The following is a 19,396-nucleotide window of genomic DNA, read 5'->3' on the forward strand; positions in this document are numbered from 1 at the left end:
TTAGTATGATAATAGCAATATATTCGAATAAAAATTATAATAATCACAGACAATTGCAGGAAACACAATATATTGATGTGACTCGGTCAGCTCCCCGTGCAGGAATGACTTGAAACCACTGGCAGTCCGGTTTGAACCGGTCAGCAGCCCCCTGTGACATCACACACCTCACAACCTGACACTTTTCAGGCCTGGATACTTTGGGAATACCTTGGTTATGTAACACTGTAGCCCAAAAAAATGTTATATCATTTTATAGATTTTATATATAATTAAACTGTACCATGGTCATTTTAATGGTTATTCTTGGAATTTCCACAAGTGTCACTGGGTAATCCTCGGCTGCTATACTGCTGAATGCTGCAGGATGTCTCCCTTCCCGATTAGCTAAGTACAGTTCATACGGAGCAGTTTTGTTTAATTCAGCAGCCATTTTTATTTTATATAATATATGAGAGTCTTATGTCGAGCTTAGAGTGTGGGGGAGGCAGAGAGAAACGCCCGCTGCTGCGGCGGGCGGAGATTATTTTTTTTAACTGCCAATAAAAATGTGCATTTATTTATTTATTTTTAAAGGTGAACTTATTTGGTTTCTCAGCAGGCGCTTGTACTGAGCTAAAAAGTGCTTCTTTGTGTTAGGGTGACCTGAAGGAAAAGAGTTTTTTTTTTCTCCTTTGGGGCCGGCATCTCATTTACTCACTCAGCATTTCTGCTAAGCGCGAAGATAGCCAGACACTCCCCTTTCCTGAGGAGCACCCAATCAGTGCTTGTCTTACTGCAAGGTCTCTCCCCTCCCTGCTAGTACCCGGGTGAAATGCTGGAGACAGGCAGGGAGGTGAGTAGGGGATAAACCATGCAATGTTAAAAATATTAAAGGTTTAAGTCGCCACCTTCATAGGGAGTACATTTCTGCTATTAACTCAGTTAGGACTGATTTGTATTCGCAGTTACAGCAGTTGGGGGAAAATGAGGAGCAGGTGGCCGCAACCTTTTCTCTTAACATTTTATTTTTCCTTATAAAGGTTAATTTCAAAGGTTTCATGGTTTAGAAGTTCTTTGAAACAATGCCATAGCATTTTGCAAGCCAGAGAATGGCATCATCAGATTCACCCATCCTACGAATGCTGCCGCAGATCACGTAGGTCTTGTACTGGCCAGTTACTCTGCCAGTTGTCTTGTCAACCTCTGCAATATTAATCTGGATGGAAGCATGGTCCTTAGCACCAATGATTTGGTTGCTGGCAGAACATTTACGGGGGACATACAAGTCCACAAATTCCTTGGCATCGTTCTGCACGTTGCACCTTGGTTACAGTTACGAGGACCTCATCTCAGGCTCGCTGTAATGGCCGACAAGAAAGAGCGCCGCAATCTTTTCTGAGTCTCCTACTCTGGGCAATTTTGGTCTTCTTGCGCAGATGGGACGTGATTTGTCTCTTTCTATGGCTTCTGCCACACACCTTGATTTGCACTCTTTGGCCGTTAGGGTCTTTAAGTCGGGGGAAAAGAATGGGAAAATGTTGGCCAACCTGTTTTCAGATGCTAAGGCTCAAATTGTAATTTCAGCCATAAGATGTGCAGACAATACTCTGACATCTGACCCTGCTAGGATATTGCAGGAATTGATGACTTATTATGGTGAGCTCTATGCATCCTTCCCAGGCCCGTCTAAAGCAGCTTAACGAGAGTTTTTAGGTGCCCTGAATTTGCCAACACTTTCAGAGAAGGATGCTGCTCTTCTAGATAGGGCTATTGCGGTGGAGGAAATTGAAGCAGCAATACACTCTTTTCCTGCAAAAAAACACCGGGTTCAGATGGTATTCCTGGGGAGTGGTAAAGGACGTATGCAGCCACTCTTGCGCCTAGGCTCCATTGTTTGTACTCATAGAAGCTGTGACTCTGCCCCGTTTACGTATAAGGCCTACATGGTTTTATTTTCCCAAATCAGGGAAGGACCATACCAACTGTGCCTCATACAGGCCAATATCCTTGTTTAATCTTGTTTTAAAAATTCTAACTAAAATTCGTGCTACTAGATTGATGAGTATACTCCGGGATTTACTTAGTGTAGTTTAAACTGGTTTCATGTAAGAGATGGTCAACCAACATCAATATACGTAGGGTATTCACCCATCTACAATTGCCCTTGTTCAACTCTAACTCCAAAGTCTTGGCCTCACTCGACATTGAGAAGGCCTTTGATTCTGTGGCCTGGCCTTACATGTTCACTGTGCTCGAGACCATGGCTTTTGGTCAGAGTTCCTAAAATGGATAAAGCTTATATATGTATATCAAACGGTCCCTGATAAGGTGGAAGGCAAGCTGAACCCTTTTGAGTCTGGAGGGGTACAAGGGTGCTTGCTGCCTGTTGTCTTCTGCATTATTTTCGGGGGTGATGAAGCCAGTGGTAATGGCTTTGAAGTGTGCTACTATGGTAGCTAGTATGAGTGGGAACTATAGTGGAAAAAGTGGCCATATATGCGGAATTGCGGATGACCTCATATTATTTTTAAATGACCCCGGGCCCTCCCTTAAGGAGGCTCTACATATTCTTTCAAACTTATCTAAGTTTTCTGGATATCTAAGTTATCTAACTTTTCAGTAACAGTGCATATTTATAGCACTGATTACTGTATTAGTGTCACTAGTCCCCTCAAAGGTGTCAGCTAGGTGTCCTATCTGTCCGCTGCAATGTTGCAGTCCCGCTAAAAATCGCTGGTTGCTGCCATTACTAGTAAAAAAATAAATAAATAGAAATGACAAAAATCTATCCCCTAGTTTATAGACGTGATAACTTTTGTGCAAACCAATCAATATACACCTATTGGGATTTTGGGAATTTTGGAAATACATATTGGCCTAAATTGAGGGGAAAAAAAATAGTTTTTTTTTTTTTCATTTTTTTTATTGGGAATGTTTTACAGCAGAAAGTATATAATATATATATTTTTTCAGAATTGTCACTTTTTATGTTTGAAGCGCAAAAAATAAAAACCGCAGAGGTGATCAAATAACACCAAAAGAAAGCTCTACTTGGGTACAGCGTCGCACGACCGCGCAATTGTCAGTTAAAGTAACGCAGTGCCGTATCGCAAAGAATGTCCTGGTCATTAAGGGGGTAAAACCATCTGGTCCTTAAGTGGTTAACCACTTAAGGACAAAGCCTATTTCTGACACATGTTGTTTACAAGTTAAAATCAGTACATTTTGCTATAAAATTACTTAGAACCCCCAAACATTATATATATATATATATATACACACACACACACATATCTATCTATCTATCTATCTATCTATCTATCTATCTATCTATCTATCTATCTATCTATCTATCTATCTATCTATATATATATATATATATAATTTTTATTTTTTATTATTATTATTTTAGCAAAGACTCTGGAAAATAAATGGCATTTGTTGCAATATTTTTTTGTTACGTGGTATTTGTTTACAAGTTAAAATCAGTACTTTTTGCTACAGAATTACTTAGAACCCCAAAAATTTTATATATATATATATATATATATATATATATATATTTTGCAAAAACTCTGGAAAATAAATGGCAGTTGATGCAATATTTTTCGTCACGTGGTATTTGCGCAGCGGTCTTTTAAACGCAATTTATTTGTAAAAAATACATTTTACTGCATCTAAAAAAAACTAAACAGTAAAGTTAGCCCAATTTTTTTGCATACTGTGAAAGCTGATGACACGTTGAGTAAATAGATACCTAACATGTTGCAGTTTAAAATTGCGCACACTGGGGGGAATGGCGACAAACTACGGTACCTAAAAATCTTCATAGGCGACGCGTTAAAATTTTTTTACGGTTACCAGTTTAGAGTTACATAGGAGGACTTTTTTTTAGAATTATTGCTCTCGCTCTGGTGATCGCAGTGATATCTCACAAGTGGGATTTGAACACCATTTTATTTGCAGGCACGGCTTACGTTTGCGTTTTCTTTCATGTGCGAACTCAACGGGGGCCCTTTAAAATGTTTTTATTTTTCCTATTTTATTATATTTTTATATTGTTATTTTTAGAACTGTTTTTTAAAAAAAAAAATCTGATCACTTTTATTGCTGTCACAGTAATAAGCAGTGACAGGTACTCTTTATGGAGGAATTGGGGGTCTAAAAGACCCCAGACCCCTCCACTGCAGTTCAAAGTATTCAAAATGCCAACATCTGCAATTTGAATACTGTCACTTTTTAAAAATCGGCGCCATTGGCAGCCGAGTAAACCGGAAGTGACGTCGCTCCCGGGTTACATGATCGGAGACCCGAATTGGGCTTTGTTCAGGACTCAAACTCCCGGTGGGACGAGAGACCAGGGCAGAGCCCCGGAAGGCTACGGAAGGAGGGGGGGACCCTTCCCGCTTGCTGGGATAAGGACCGAGCGGCTATTTAGCCGCATCAGCTGGTATCTTCTGAAAGCTGACCCCATCATCTCGGCACAACCACTTGTGCAAGCCGAAGTACAGGGATGTTAGTTTGCGGGAAGTGGAAAGTCCTTTGATGTGCTGAAAGAGCAGTTTGCTAACGTCTACTTCTTTAGATATTTACAGCTCAGACACCCTAAAAAATTCCACAAAGTGTGGGATATTTGGATTGAGACCCCTTCTACTAACGCGGACCCAGACCTTTCAAATTAAAGTGGAGTTCCAGCCTCAAAACGAAAATTTGACATCCGCTTGCTCTAAGTAACCTGAAAAAGAATTGGATAATCACCGTTTTTTTTTTTTTGCTTTACTTACCTTGTTTTTGAAGAAAATATACTTACCTTCCCTCTACTTCCTCCCTCTGCTGCTGCGGCTCGCGCAGTGCCTTTCTGCTTGCATTGACTTCTGGGAGCCGAACGTCATTGCTCCCAGGAGTGAATGCGCCTGCACCGGCCCTGCTCGTCACTTCCGGTGCAGGCGCAACATTTCCTGCTAAACAGCTTCTGGGCATGCCCAGAAGCTGTGCAGGGATGACGCACCTGCACCGGAAGTGATGTGCAGGGCCGGTGCAGGGCATTCTGGGACTCCAAAGTCACCGAAGAGGACATTGAAGAGGACGCTCCGGCTTCAGCTGCCCACACCTGAGATGGCAGCGCTGGACAAGACATTTTCAAGGTAAGTATTTCTTCTAAAAGGTAAGTAAACCCCGGAAAGTTCAGAGGCTATCATTGCTGAAATGCACTAGCCCTGACTGTCCCGGGGGTATTTTTATCTAAAAAAATGTTTGAGGCTGCAACTCCGCTTTAATCACTTCTGAGCCGGAAGGATTTCCCCCCTTAATGACCAGGCCATTTTTTGTGATTCGGCACTGCGTTATTTAAATGGGCAATTGCGCGGTCGTGCGACGATGTACCTCAATAAAATTGATGTCCCTTTTTTGCTCACAAATAGAGCTTTCTTTTTGGTGGTATATGATCACCTGTGCGATTTTTTTTTTTTTTTTTGTGCTATAAACAAAAAAATAGCTACAATTCTGGAAAAAAAATTAATAAAAAGTGTTATCTTTAGTATAATATTACCCCAAAAAAATGCAAAAATCTAATTTTTTCATCCTTTTAGTCCAATTTGTATTCTGCTACATATTTTTCCCAATGTTTTGATTGGTTTGCGCAAAAGTTATCGCGTCTATAAACTAGGGGAAAGATTTAAGTCATTTTTCTTTTATACTATTGTTGGCGGCAATCTGCAATTTTCAGCTGGACTGCGACATTGCGGCAGAAAGATCGGACCCCTAGCTGACATTTTTTACACTTTTGGGAGGACCGATGACATTACTACAGTAATCAGTGCTAAAAATATGCACTGTTACTGTAATAATGACACTGGCAGGGAAGGGGTTAACCCATGGGGGGGATCAAAGGGTTAACCACTTAAAGCGGAGTTCCACCCAAAAGTGGAACTTCCGCTTTAGGGAGTCCTGACCCCCCGACATGCCACATTTGGCATGTCATTTTTTGGGGGGGGGGAGCGGGTACCTAGTTTTGACAGGTACCCGCTCCCACTTCCGCTCGGAGCGCCGCGGCGCCCTGAGCGGAAGTTCTCCTCTCCCCCTCCCTCCTTGCAATCTTCTGGGACACGTCAGAGGTCCCAGAAGATTGCCGGCCAATCACGGCGCGCAGCGCGACTCGCGAATGCGCAGTGGGTACCCGGCTGTGAAGCCGCAAACTGTAACAGCCGGGTGCCCACAGCAGTGATGCCGGCGCCGAGGGAGAGGATCGAGGCTTCCGGCGGCCGCATCGCTGGACCGTTGGACAGGTGAGTAAATGGCTGGAACTCCGCTTTAAGCCCCGGGCCTATTCCTGACACTTTTTGTTTACAAGTTAAAATCAGTATTTTTTCCTAGAAAACTAACCAGCAAACATTATATATATTTTTTTAGCAAAGACTCTGGAGAATAAAATGACGGTCATTGCAATATTTTTTGTCACGCGATATTTGCGTAGCGGTCTTTAAAACGCCATTGTTTTGGAAAAATTACAAAAAATCACATTTAAAAAAAAAAATAAACAGTAAAGTTAGCCCATTTTTTTGTATATTGTGAAAGATGATGTCACGACTAGAGTAAATAGATACCCAACATGCTATGGTTTAAAATTGCGCACACCCGTGGAATGGCGACAAACTACAGTCAATAGAAATCTCAATAGGCGACGCTTTAAAATGTTTTAACGGTTACCAGTTTAGAGTTAGAGTGTAGCTCTTTTTTTTCAATTATTGCTCGCGCTCTGGCGATTGCAGCGATACCTCACATGTGTGGTTTGAACAGTGATTTCATTCGCAGGTCGACTTCTATATACGTTTTCTTTCGTGCGCTAGCTAACGGCGACAGGGGTGGCTAAAATCTTTTTTTTTTCCTATTTTATTTTTTTTTTTAACTTTATCACAGGTTTTTTAAAAAAAAAAATCTGATCACTTTTATTGCTGTCACAAGCAATGTAACACATCCCTTGTGACATCAATATGCAGTGACAGGTACTCTTTATGGAGGGATCGAGGTTCTAAAAGACCCCTCCAATACACTTGCATGTATTCAAAACCCCGAAAACGGCATTTTAGAATACACTCGTTTTTTTTAATCTGCCGCCTTTAGCAGCAGAGTAACCCAGAAGTGACGTCATGGACGCCACCTCCGGGTTACCTCATCAGAGACCCAATTGAAGTTGCATCCGGCTTAGATCAGGACTCCATCCAGCCTGCGGACGTGCCGGCTGGGTGCTCAGATCTCCTGGTGGGATGGGAGACCCGGGCAAAGCCACAGAAGGCGGCGGGAGGGGGGGGGTGTCCCCTCCCGCTCGCCGGGGTAACGAAAGCCAACGGAAAGCCAACCGCCGGCTCTAAACAACGGTACCTGGGTGATGCCTCTAGCTAGAGGCATCATCCTGGTATAACCCCGCAAAGTCAGCCGACGTACCCATACGTCACTTTGCGGTAAGTGGTTAAGTGTGAGCCTAGGGGAGTGTTTTCTAACTGTATGGGGGACAAACTTTAACAGAGACCTATGATCCTATATAGGAGGATCACAGGCGCTCTGTGATCATTTTTGAGAGAATAACGGTCTGCTGTATTTACAACAGCAGACTGTCCTTCTCTCTCAGCTGGGAGCGATCGCAGCCAGCCTGCCGCAGTATATCTGCGTTGGGAGGTCAACAAGTGGTTAAGTATCTACATCTCGTGTGTTCCAGTAGGCGCAAGGCCCAAGAGTAATTACGGGGACCATGTTTGACTTGACATCTAGTGACCTGAGGTTTCCACCTTTTCCTTGCAATGGACACCAAAGTCCTATAAAAGATCTAGGGTAGCTAATGGAGTGTATTACTAGTTTAAGTGCCATTTTAGAGCCGGTTCACACTGATGCGGCTGCGGCGATCGCATGTAATGTCGGAGCGCGCTGCTCCTTCATTACATGCGATCAGCTGTGCGGTGCGAGTTTAGCCATACACTTTGTATGGCTAAATTCGCACCGCACCCGCAGCAAAGACGCACAGGGACCCTTTTTTGCAGCCGCATCAGGATCGGATCGCACAGTGGTTCACACTTGTGCGATCCGATCCTGTGCGAACTGCAAGATCGCACTGCGATATGCGATCAAACTGGGGGTGTTGTTAAGATTACATTGACACCCCCAGCGTATCGCATATGGCAGTGTGAACTGCCGGGGTGCGTTTACGATGCGGGAACAGGCTGCGAATTTGCAGCCTTCCCGCATCGCATTAGTGTGACCCAGGGCTTAGGCACTACTGTTGTTATGTTTTATCTTGTTGTTTTTTAGGTGTATGTATTGAGCCTGGGTATGCTATATAGACTCTGTTTTGTATTTAATATTTTTTGCCAAAAAGCAATAAAGAGGATTTTCAAAAAACAAAAAGTTTGCCGCCAAAAAGCCCCTTTATTTTTAAAAGTCCCAGACATTCCTAAAAGCATCTCAGATTGAAATACAGTTTAGACTAAAATTGTTTTTTTTTTATCAGGACACGTAGATTGGGACCCTAATTAAGTCCCTTAGACAAATCGTCTTTTTTTTTTTAATCTGCACAGTAGCACTTCTCTTGTCCCCTATGCTGGATATAATTCTCAGTATCTGTTCCTATTCTGTATGTATGGACTCTGCACAGTGCCACTTCTCTTGTCCCCTATGCTGGGTATAATTCTCAGTATCTGTTCTTATTCTGTATGTATGGACTCTGCACAGTGCCACTTCTCTTGTCCCCTATGCTGGATATAATTCTCAGTATCTGTTCCTATTCTGTATGTATGGACTCTGCACAGTACCACTTCTCTTGTCCCCTATGCTGGGTATAATTCTCAGTATCTGTTCCTATTCTGTATGTATGGACTCTGCACAGTGCCACTTCTCTTGTCCCCTATGCTGGGTATAATTCTCAGTATCTGTTCCTATTCTGTATGTATGGACTCTGCACAGTAGCACTTCTCTTGTCCCCTATGCTGGGTATAATTCTCAGTATCTGTTCCTATTCTGTATGTATGGACTCTGCACAGAGCCACTTCTCTTGTCCCCTATGCTGGATATAATTCTCAGTATCTGTTCCTATTCTGTATGTATGGACTCTGCACAGTGCCACTTCTCTTGTCCCCTATGCTGGGTATAATTCTCAGTATCTGTTCTTATTCTGTATGTATGGACTCTGCACAGTGCCACTTCTCTTGTCCCCTATGCTGGGTATAATTCTCAGTATCTGTTCCTATTCTGTATGTATGGACTCTGCACAGTACCACTCCCCTTGTCCCCTATGCTGGATATAATTCTCAGTATCTGTTCCTATTCTGTATGTATGGACTCTGCACAGTACCACTTCTCTTGTCCCCTATGCTGGGTATAATTCTCAGTATCTGTTCCTATTCTGTATGTATGGACTCTGCACAGTACCACTCCCCTTGTCCCCTATGCTGGGTATAATTCTCAGTATCTGTTCCTATTCTGTATGTATGGACTCTGCACAGTACCACTTCTCTTGTCCCCTATGCTGGGTATAATTCTCAGTATCTGTTCCTATTCTGTATGTATGGACTCTGCACAGTAGCACTTCTCTTGTCCCCTATGCTGGGTATAATTCTCAGTATCTGTTCCTATTCTGTATGTATAGACTCTGCACAGTGCCACTTCTCTTGTCCCCTATGCTGGATATAATTCTCAGTATCTGTTCCTATTCTGTATGTATAGACTCTGCACAGTGCCACTTCTCTTGTCCCCTATGCTGGGTATAATTCTCAGTATCTGTTCTTATTCTGCATGTATGGAATCAGCACAGTACCACTTCTCTTGTCCTGTATGCTGGGTATAATTCTCAGTATCTGTTTTCATTCTGTATGTATGGACTCTGCACAGTACCACTTCTCTTGTCCTGTATGCTGGGTGTAATTCTCAGTATCTGTTCTTATTCAGTATGTATGGACTCTGCACAGTACCACTTCTCTAGTCCCCTATGCTGGGTGTAATTCTCAGTATCTGTTCTTATTCTGTATGTATGGACTCTGCACAGTGCCACTTCTCTTGTCCCCTATGCTGGGTATAATTCTCAGTATCTGTTCTTATTCTGCATGTATGGAATCAGCACAGTACCAATTCCCTTGTCCCGTCTGATGGGTTTAATTCTCAGTAGATTATTGTATTTCATTTTATATTTCCTCACTGAATGGTCCTGATCAGGGGGGTACCACCGGTATTCCTATAGGGGGCCCGGACAGCAGAAGGATTGGACGTTGGGTGGATGAGAGCAATTGCAGAATGATGCCCTGTGCTGCTCTCTGCAGCAACTTAAAGCCGGTTCCTCACTCTTTCCACCCCCCCCCCCCGCCGGCTTTCAGCAGCTGGAGGGAGAGACACAGACATGGCCGGACCCAGGGGATGCTATCTTCCACCTAGGTTTAAGTTGTGCCCCTCTCTCCCCAGGCCAGCCCTCCTTTCAATGTTATGGGTGAATGGCCGCTGATCTACCCCCCCCCCCCAATCATCGCCTGCACTCAGAGCCAGGAAAAGGGAACAGCATCCTGGAGCAGTGAGAGGAGAAGCCACAGTGGAGAGATGGCATCAGAGTGTACACACACAGAGTTTGATTACCGCCCCCTATCTCCTCCAAGGGCTGCTCATCTCCTGGCAGCTAAAAATGTAGATAGGGGGCGGTAATCACACTGGGGGGAAAATTTGTTTGCGCTTTTCAAGTTTGTGGATAAATGGGGATGGGCAACTATCTGTGCTGAGAAGTGTAATCAGGGTGATGTGTGGGGGGGGTGATTTTCTAGGAGGGATGGGGGAGGATATGTGCGAGGAGGGTTTGGGTAGATTTGAGGGGGGGGGGAGATGTTTGTGCTAGAAGGAGGGTGGGAATTTCTCCTGAGTGGGAGGAATTGGTGCTGGGGGAAGATTGGTAGGGAGGAAGAATTTGTGCTAGAAGGGTAATTTGGAGGGGGTTGTGGATTTGTGAAAGAAAAGGGGGGGGGGATTTGTGCTAGCAGGAGGAATTGGGTGGGATTTTAACTAGGAGGAGGGATTGTTGGGGGAATTGTACTAGGAGGAGGGAGGGATTTGTGATGGCAAGAGAGATGATTGGGGGGAGGGGTTGTGCTGGCAGCAGGGATTGGGAGGAAGATTTGTGCTGATGGGATGGATTGGGGGGAGGGATTTATGCTGGGTAGGGAATTGGGGAGGGTTTTTTTGCTAGAAGAAGTGATTGGGGGGATTTGTGGTAGGAGGGATTGGGGGGGGGATTTGTGGTAGGAGGGATTGAGGGGGGGATTTATGGTAGGATGAGGGATTGGGAGGGCGATTTATGCTAGAAGTGATTGGGGGGATTTGCGCTAGGAGGAGGGATGGGGGATTTGTGCTAAGAGGGATGGGGGGGGGGGGGGTTGTGCTAGGTGGAGGGATTGGGGGAGGGATTTGTGTAAAAGTAGTAATTGGGGGATTTGTGAAAGGAGGAGGGATTGGGAGGCGGATTTGTGCTAGAAGTGATGGGACGATTGGTGCTGGGGGAGGGATTGGGGGGATATGTGCTAGGAGGAGGGATTAGTGGGGTTGTACTAGAAGTGATTGGGGGGATATGTGCTAGGAGGAGGGATTGGTGGGGTTGTACTAGAAGTGATTGGGGGGGGGGGGGTTGTACTAGAAGTGATTGGGGGGGGGTTGTGCTAGGAGGAGGGATTGGGGGGTTGTACTAGAAGTGATTGGGGGGGGGGTTGTGCTAGGAGGAGGGATTGGGGGGTTGTACTAGAAGTGATTGGGGGTGTTGTGCTAGAAGTGATTGGGGGGGGGGGTTGTGCTAGGAGGAGGGATTGGGGGGGTTGTACTAGAAGTGATTGGGGGGGGGGTTGTGCTAGGAGGAGGGATTGGGGGGGTTGTACTAGAAGTGATTGGGGGGGGGGGTTGTGCTAGGAGGAGGGATTGGGGGGGGTTGTACTAGAAGTGATTGGGGGGGGTTGTGCTAGGAGGAGGGATTGGGGGGTTGTACTAGAAGTGATTGGGGGGGGGGGGGTTGTGCTAGGAGGAGGGATTGGGGGGTTGTACTAGAAGTGATTGGGGGGGGGGGGTTGTGCTAGGAGGAGGGATTGGGGGGGGGGTTGTACTAGAAGTGATTGGGGGGGGGGTTGTGCTAGGAGGAGGGATTGGGGGGTTGTACTAGAAGTGATTGGGGGGGGGGGTTGTGCTAGGAGGAGGGATTGGGGGGTTGTACTAGAAGTGATTGGGGGGGGGGGTTGTGCTAGGAGGAGGGATTGGGGGGGTTGTACTAGAGGTGATTGGGGGGGGGGGGGTTGTGCTAGAAGTGATTCCTGCTGGGGGGGGCTTTGGAGGATTTGTGCTAGGAGGAGGAATTGGGGGGGGGGGGGGGGAGTTGTGCTGTGATGGAGAATTTGGGGGAGTAGATTTCTGCTGGGAGGGGGGATTGGGGGTGATGTGAGTTAGGAGATAGGACTGGGGCAAAGATTTGAATGGGTGGTAGTGGGGGGGGGGGGGGGAGCTGTCAGGTTGGCTGTTCGGGGCTCCCGGCCCCACCGCTAAGGTTACATGAGAACTTATTAGACACTTACTATCTCTCCTGAATCCAAACGATAGATTTGATGGGGAAGCAGTGGCTGAGCGATGTGTAATCTCCGATAAATCCGCTATAGGGCGCTATGCCGGCAGCGAAAGAAATCACTCCGTCTCCGTGGCAACCTAGGGTAAGAATAACGACATTACGCCCTCGCGGAGACTGACGTCACCCGCCTTTCCCCGCCAATCAGAGGAAGCGCGCGCCCCACGGGTAATCAAGTTGAGTAGAGAGGCGCGTAGGCTGTATGGCCGCTCTTCTCCCCTCCACACTGACAGGAGTAGCGATACATAGCTGGAGCGAGGATTAGGCTTTCTCCTCCCTCCAGCGTGAACCAGAGAGCACCGCTGTGCAGTGAGGGAAGGCTGTCCTTCGTTTATCCCCTTCTCACATGGCTGGAGGGAGGAAGGAGATGATTCCCAGTGTGGTCTGTAAGTACAAGGGGGGGGGGGAGAGAGGGGACAACAAGGGGGGGGGGGGGCAACTCAGCACCAGACCTCACCTCTCTACTCCTCTGACATCCCTCCTCTCCTTCTCACACCTCTCCTCTCCTCCTTACACCCCTCCTCTCCTCCTCACACTCATCCTCCTCACACCTCTCCTCTTCCACACCTCTCCTCACACCTCTCCACCTCCTCACACCTCTCCTCCTCCACACTTCTCCTCCTCACACCTCTCCTCTTCCTCTCCTCCTCCTCCTCCACACACCTCTCCTCCCACACCTCTCCTCTTCACACCTATCCTCCTGTCCTCACACCTCTCCTTCTCCTCACACCTCTCCTCCTCCTCACACCTCTCCTCTCCTCCTCACACTCATCCTCCTCACACCTCTCCTCTTCCACACCTCTCCTCTTCCACACCTCTCCTCCTCCACACTTCTCCTCCTCACATCTCTCCTCTTCCTCTCCTCCTCCTCCACACACCTCTCCTCCCACACCTCTCCTCTTCACACCTATCCTCCTGTCCTCACACCTCTCCTCTTCTCCTCACACCTCTCCTTCTCCTCACATCTCTCCTCCTCACACCTTTCCTCTCCTCCTCCTTACATCTCTACTCTCCTCCTCACACCTCTCCTCCCCTCCTCACACCTCTCCTTTCTTCCTTACACTCCTCCTCCTCACACCTCCTCTCCTCCTCCACACCTCTCCTCTTCCTCACACCTCTGCTCCTCACACCTTTCCTCCCCTCTTCACACCTCTTCTCCTCCTCACAGCTCTCCTCTCCTCCTCACACCTCTTCTCTCCTCCTCACACCTCTTCTCTCCTCCTCACATCTCTCCTCCTCACACCTCTTCTCTCCTCCTCACACCTCTCCTCCCCTCCTCACACCTCTCCTTTCTTCCTTGCACTCCTCCTCCTCACACCTCCTCTCCTCCTCACACATCTCTCCTCCTCACACCTCTCCTCTCTTCTCCACACTCCTCCTCCTCATATCTCTCCTCTCCTCCTCACACCTCTCCTCCTCCACACATCTCTCCTCCTCACACCTCTCCTCTGTTCTCCACACACCTCTCCTCCTCCTCACACCTCCCCTCTCCTCCTCCTCACACCTCTCCTCTTCACACCCCTTCTCCTCACACCTCTCCTCCTACCTCTCCTCTCATCCTCCTCACACCTCTCCTCTCATCCTCCTCACACCTCTCCTCCTACCTCTCCTCTCATCCTCCTCACACCTCTCCTCTCATCCTCCTCACACCTCTCCTCCTCCACACATCTCTCCTCCTCACACCTCTCCTCTGCTCTCCACACACCTCTCCTCCTCCTCACACCTCCCCTCTCCTCCTCCTCACACCTCTCCTCTTCACACCCCTTCTCCTCACACCTCTCCTCCTACCTCTCATCCTCCTCACACCTCTCCTCTCATCCTCCTCACACCTCTCCTCTCATCCTCCTCACACCTCTTCCTCCTCCTCCTCACACCTCTCCTCTTCCTCCTCCTCCTCACACCTCTCCTCCTCCTACACACACCTCTCCTCTCCTCCTCGCACCTCTCCTCTTCTCCTCCTCGCACCTCTCCTCTTCTCCTCCTCGCACCTCTCCTTTCCTCCTCCTTGCACCTCTCCTCCTCACACCTCTCCTCCTCCTCACACCCCTCTTCCTCCTCACACCTATCCTCCTCCTCCTCCACACACCTCTCCTCTTCTCCTCCCCACACCTCTCCTCCTCACACCTCTCCTCTCCTCACACCTGTCCTCTCTTCCTTACACCTCTCCTCCTTGCACCTATCCTCCTCCTCGCACCTCTCCTCCTCCACACACCTCTCCTCCTCACACCTCTCCTCCTCCACACACCTCTCCTCCTCACACCTCTCCTCCTCCTTACACCTATCCTCTCCTCCTCCTCACACCTCTCCTCTTCTCTTCACATCTCTTCCTCCTCACTCCCCCTCTTCCTCACACCTCTCCTCTCCTCCTCCTCACACCTATCCTCCTCCTCCTCCTGACACTTCTCCTCTCCTCACACCTCTCTTCTCCTCCTCCTCACACCTCTTCTCTCCTCACACCCCTCCTCCTCCTCACACTTCTCTCGCCTCCTCCTCACACCTCTCCTTTCCTCCTCCTCACACCTCTCCTACCACCTCTCCCCCACCTCTCCTCCTCTTACCTCTCCTCCCGTCCTTCTCCCACCTCTCCTCTCATTACACCTTTCCTCCTCTTTGCACCTCTCCTCCTCCTCCTCGCACCTCTCCTCCTCCTCCTCCTCACAAATCTCCTTTCCTCCTCATGCCTCTCCTTTCCTCCTCACCCCCCCCCCCCCCCAGAATGATGGGACGCCATTCTCCACACTGACACCAACCAATGATGGGACCCCATTCCTCCCACTGACACCAATGATGGGACCCCATTCCTCCCACTGACACCAATGATGGGACCCCATTCCTCCCACTGACACCAATGATGGGACGCCATTCTCCACACTGACACCAATGATGGGACACCATTCCTCCCACTGACACCAATGATGGGACCCCATTCTTCCCACTGACACCAATGATGGGACACCATTCCTCCCACTGACACCAATGATGGGACACCATTCCTCCCACTGACACCAATGATGGGACACCATTCCTCCCACTGACAACTTCGATGGGACACCATTCCTCACACTGACACCAATGGTTGGACACCAATGCTACTGATCTTATAATGGGTGTGTGTGTGTGTATATATATATATATATATATATATATATATATATATATATATATATTGTGACAGGAAGTCAGGTAAATCTGGGAATGTAGTCACAGGCAGGAGATACATTTCCACCTGACTTAGAAAGTTCACCAATTACTATAGGGTGTTGGCTACAGAGCTAGCCAGCAGGAAGTTGAACAGACTTCAGCTGTTTGGAATGAGGAAGTTAAGGCCTCTATAATTTGTCCAAAGGAAGTCTATGGATTGCTGCCTCCTGTCGCCGTGTGGGCTGGGAGAGGAGGACAGACAGATGTGTGCCTCCCAACGCTGAGGAAGCCTGGGAGAAGGACTGCTGCCTCCGGAAGCTGTCTCCTGAAGCCATGTGGGCTAAGAGAAGGAGGACAGTCAGATGTGTGCCTCCCGACAAGCTGGTGAGCATGGGAGAAGACCCCCTGAAGTGATGTGTGCTAAGGAGGGTAACCAAGTGTGAAGACGTCTCAAAGGTGAGAAAACAAACTATTTCTATGTGAAAGAAATAAAGGAATGTTTGCCATTGTGATGAGTTAAGGACATGTTCAAAGGGACATATTCCATATGAATATCGATACCAGATCAGCTCCTTATCTATTACAAGCCTGATTTTATTCTACAAAATGTGAGTGTTACTCTATGTGCAATAGAAATAAAAGTCATATTACAGAGCTACACTATTGTGAGTTTTTCCCTTTTATATATGCATACCGGGCCATTATATCCATTGAGAACTACAGATATCAGACCTCCAAGGACTTTCCACCAGGTTCCTTACTGGGACACAAGTCTTTTTGACCCTTTCAGCTATACAGTCTAGGGGTCATTTGAGTCCGGTAAGTTGAACATCCAAAGGGGGAGGATTGGCACATTCCACAGCACTGGATTGATTGCATGATTCTGCACTTCTCTCCTGGCACTTAAGCACTTTTGGATTTCTTTGGACACTTGCTGATAGCACTATCTATATATATTTATTGGACTATCACGTTGAACTATTTCACATTTTTTATGATACCCTGACAAGGGGTATCTCATACACTTAGTATTTTTGCACATGGTTTGCACGTTGCACTTTATGATCATTTATAATTATTTGGTGTGATTATTTATTAGTATATTATTGTTATCTCACAAACCTTTCTGCGCTGTATATTGGCACTTTTTTATGATCCCCCATATAATTGTAGGTGATGTTGATCTACGTGAGATTATGGATGCTATACTTGCATGAAAAATGATGTTCCCAATATAGGCCCAGAAAATGGTAGATAATTTCTATTGGAAAATGCCAGATAAACTAAATATAACAAAGAATAAGCTAAAATGTTAAATACATGTGGGTGTGGGTTACATCATGGACCGATAGAGATAATATACAAATACCGTGTTTCCCCAAAAATAAGACCTACCCTGAAAATTAGACCTACTGTTATTTTCGGGGAGGGCTGCAATATAAGCCCTACCCCGAAAATAAGCCCTAGTTTAGTTTTTGTAAAATCCTAGAATCCACTTTATTACTGTTTTATATAATGTCTAGTGTGTGTTTCTGTAATCTAATAGTGTGAAATACCTTTGGTACAGCGCCACTCGGCGATCAGCTGATCTCTCGCTCTGCTGTCCTTCTCTTCTCATAGCTGTCAGTGGGGGATCTCAGCCCTTCCCCCTCTGCAGTGTTCAGAGCGGGTCACGGAAGCGCCGAGTATTATATTATATTATATTTGTGTTAAATACCTTTGGTACAGCGCTGAGCTGTTAGCGGGGGAGAAGAGAAGGAAGAGCAGCGGGAAATCAGCTGATTGCCGAGCGGCGCTGTACCAAAGGTATTTCACACTATTATAATGTGATGCTCAGCGCTTCTGTGACCCGCTCTGAGATCCCCTGCTGACTGCTATGAGGAGAGGAGAGCAGAGCGGGAGATTAGCTGAGCGGTGCTGTACGAAAGGTATTTCACACTATTAGATTACAGAAACACACACTGGACATTATATAAAAGAGCAATAAAGTGGATTCTAGGATTTTACAAACACTTTTACTAGATTCACACAGGGGATTCCTGGGAGGGAGAGTAGACCGCACATTACACGATAAGACCTACCCCGAAAATAAGCTCTACTGTGTCTTTTGGTGCCAAAAGTAATATAAGACCCGGGCTTATTTTTGGGTAAACACAGTATATAACCCAAATATTTAACCCACACCCACATGTATTTCACATTGGCTCAAATTGCATCACATTTGCACCAAAATGTTTTCTCCACACTTAATCGCGTCTCTTGGATGTAAACACCCATGCGATGCGATTCTGGCAAGCGCACTGCATTTTGAAATCTGTTTTGGGGTATCGTTCATTGAACATGAAGCCCTGTTGACATTGTGCCGATTTGGCATGCGATTTGTCATGTCGAATCGCATGGCAAATAGGAGCCTATTGCCGGCAACAGCACCGGTTCACACTGAGGGCGGGTTCATTCATTCAGATGTCTGAACCCGTTCAGACATCTTAACGGGTTCATGCACAGATGTTTATTGAAATCGCCCTGAAGTCACCAAAAGCAGTGGAATCGGTGTGGCCCTGCAAAGTCAGGGTTGCACCAATTCGGACAGTGACGTTGCCGGCAATGGGCTCTGATGAGGCATGGGATTTGACATGTCGAATCGCATTTCAAATCTGCCCGATGTGAACGGGGGTATAATGTTCCATGAACAACACCTCGAAACAGATTTCAAAATGCGGTGAGCTTGACAGAATCGCATTGCATGGGTGGTCTACATATGCACCAAAATGTTGTAGGACCCTTTTTTCCCCACACCTAAATCTTATCACATGGGTGTGAACACCCATGCGATGCAATTATTGCAAGCATTGCATTGTGGGAAAGTCAGAGTTACTAAAATAGCAGAGAGGTGAATTTTAGTTAAAAACACCAAAAAACGCTGATAAACGCCAATGCAAAAAAGCTAAGAAAGGCTGAAAAACTCACTACAAAGCTACTGCCATTTTTATAACGTCCAGTGTGCATGGGACCTAAAGGAGGAGGAAGAGAATACATATGCCATAGATTTATTGAGGGTGAAAGACCCGCACCAAAGAGCTAATATTTATATTGTTACCTTACAGCAGTAAGGTGAGCGGCCCGAGAGCAATGAGGTGACACCGTAGTTGATGATTTCCTAGTATTACTTTACATCTATCACACGGTGAAGGGAAAAGATGTGATATGATGTTATATTATTGACATTTCTCCTTATCTTGTTTTCAGCACCATTATTTATCAACTTACCATCCTTATTTATTTCATCATTGTGTTTGCACACCACTGCACTTACTGTCACGCATTGATGTAGTATTCATTTGTTATTTTAGCACCATTATTTTAATATAGCATTATTTTAGAATAATAGTTTTTTGTTTATTGATTTTGCATCATATTTATATATGTATATTGGGTGTGTGTTATATGTTTGAGATTCACTTTAGTATTTGCACATCCCTAATGCTGGCCATACACGCACAGAATTTCGGCCGTTTGCAGACTGAACGATTATTCGGCGGTCGAAAGCGAATTGGCCACTAACCGATATAATAAACTCGTTTCAAGAATCGTTTTGCTGAGCATACTGATCGTTCGATAACAATACAACATATGCTGGCCATACACGCACAGAATTTC

General features: G+C 46.3%; 1 protein-coding gene across 1 annotated transcript; it reads right to left on the reverse strand.

Moving 5' to 3' along the window:
• Nucleotides 1–989: 989 nt before the first annotated feature.
• Nucleotides 990–1,309, reverse strand: LOC309565481 (small ribosomal subunit protein eS21-like; the record flags this gene model as incomplete). Its single annotated transcript, XM_082270451.1, has 1 exon — nucleotides 990–1,309. A coding segment is annotated over one exon (264 nt), but the record flags the coding sequence as incomplete, so codon positions are not given.
• Between the last annotated feature and the right edge of the window lie 18,087 nt (nucleotides 1,310–19,396).

This window comes from Pelophylax lessonae (assembly GCF_965119305.1).
Source record: "Pelophylax lessonae genome assembly, chromosome: 10".
Classification (NCBI taxonomy): Eukaryota; Metazoa; Chordata; class Amphibia; order Anura; family Ranidae; genus Pelophylax; species Pelophylax lessonae.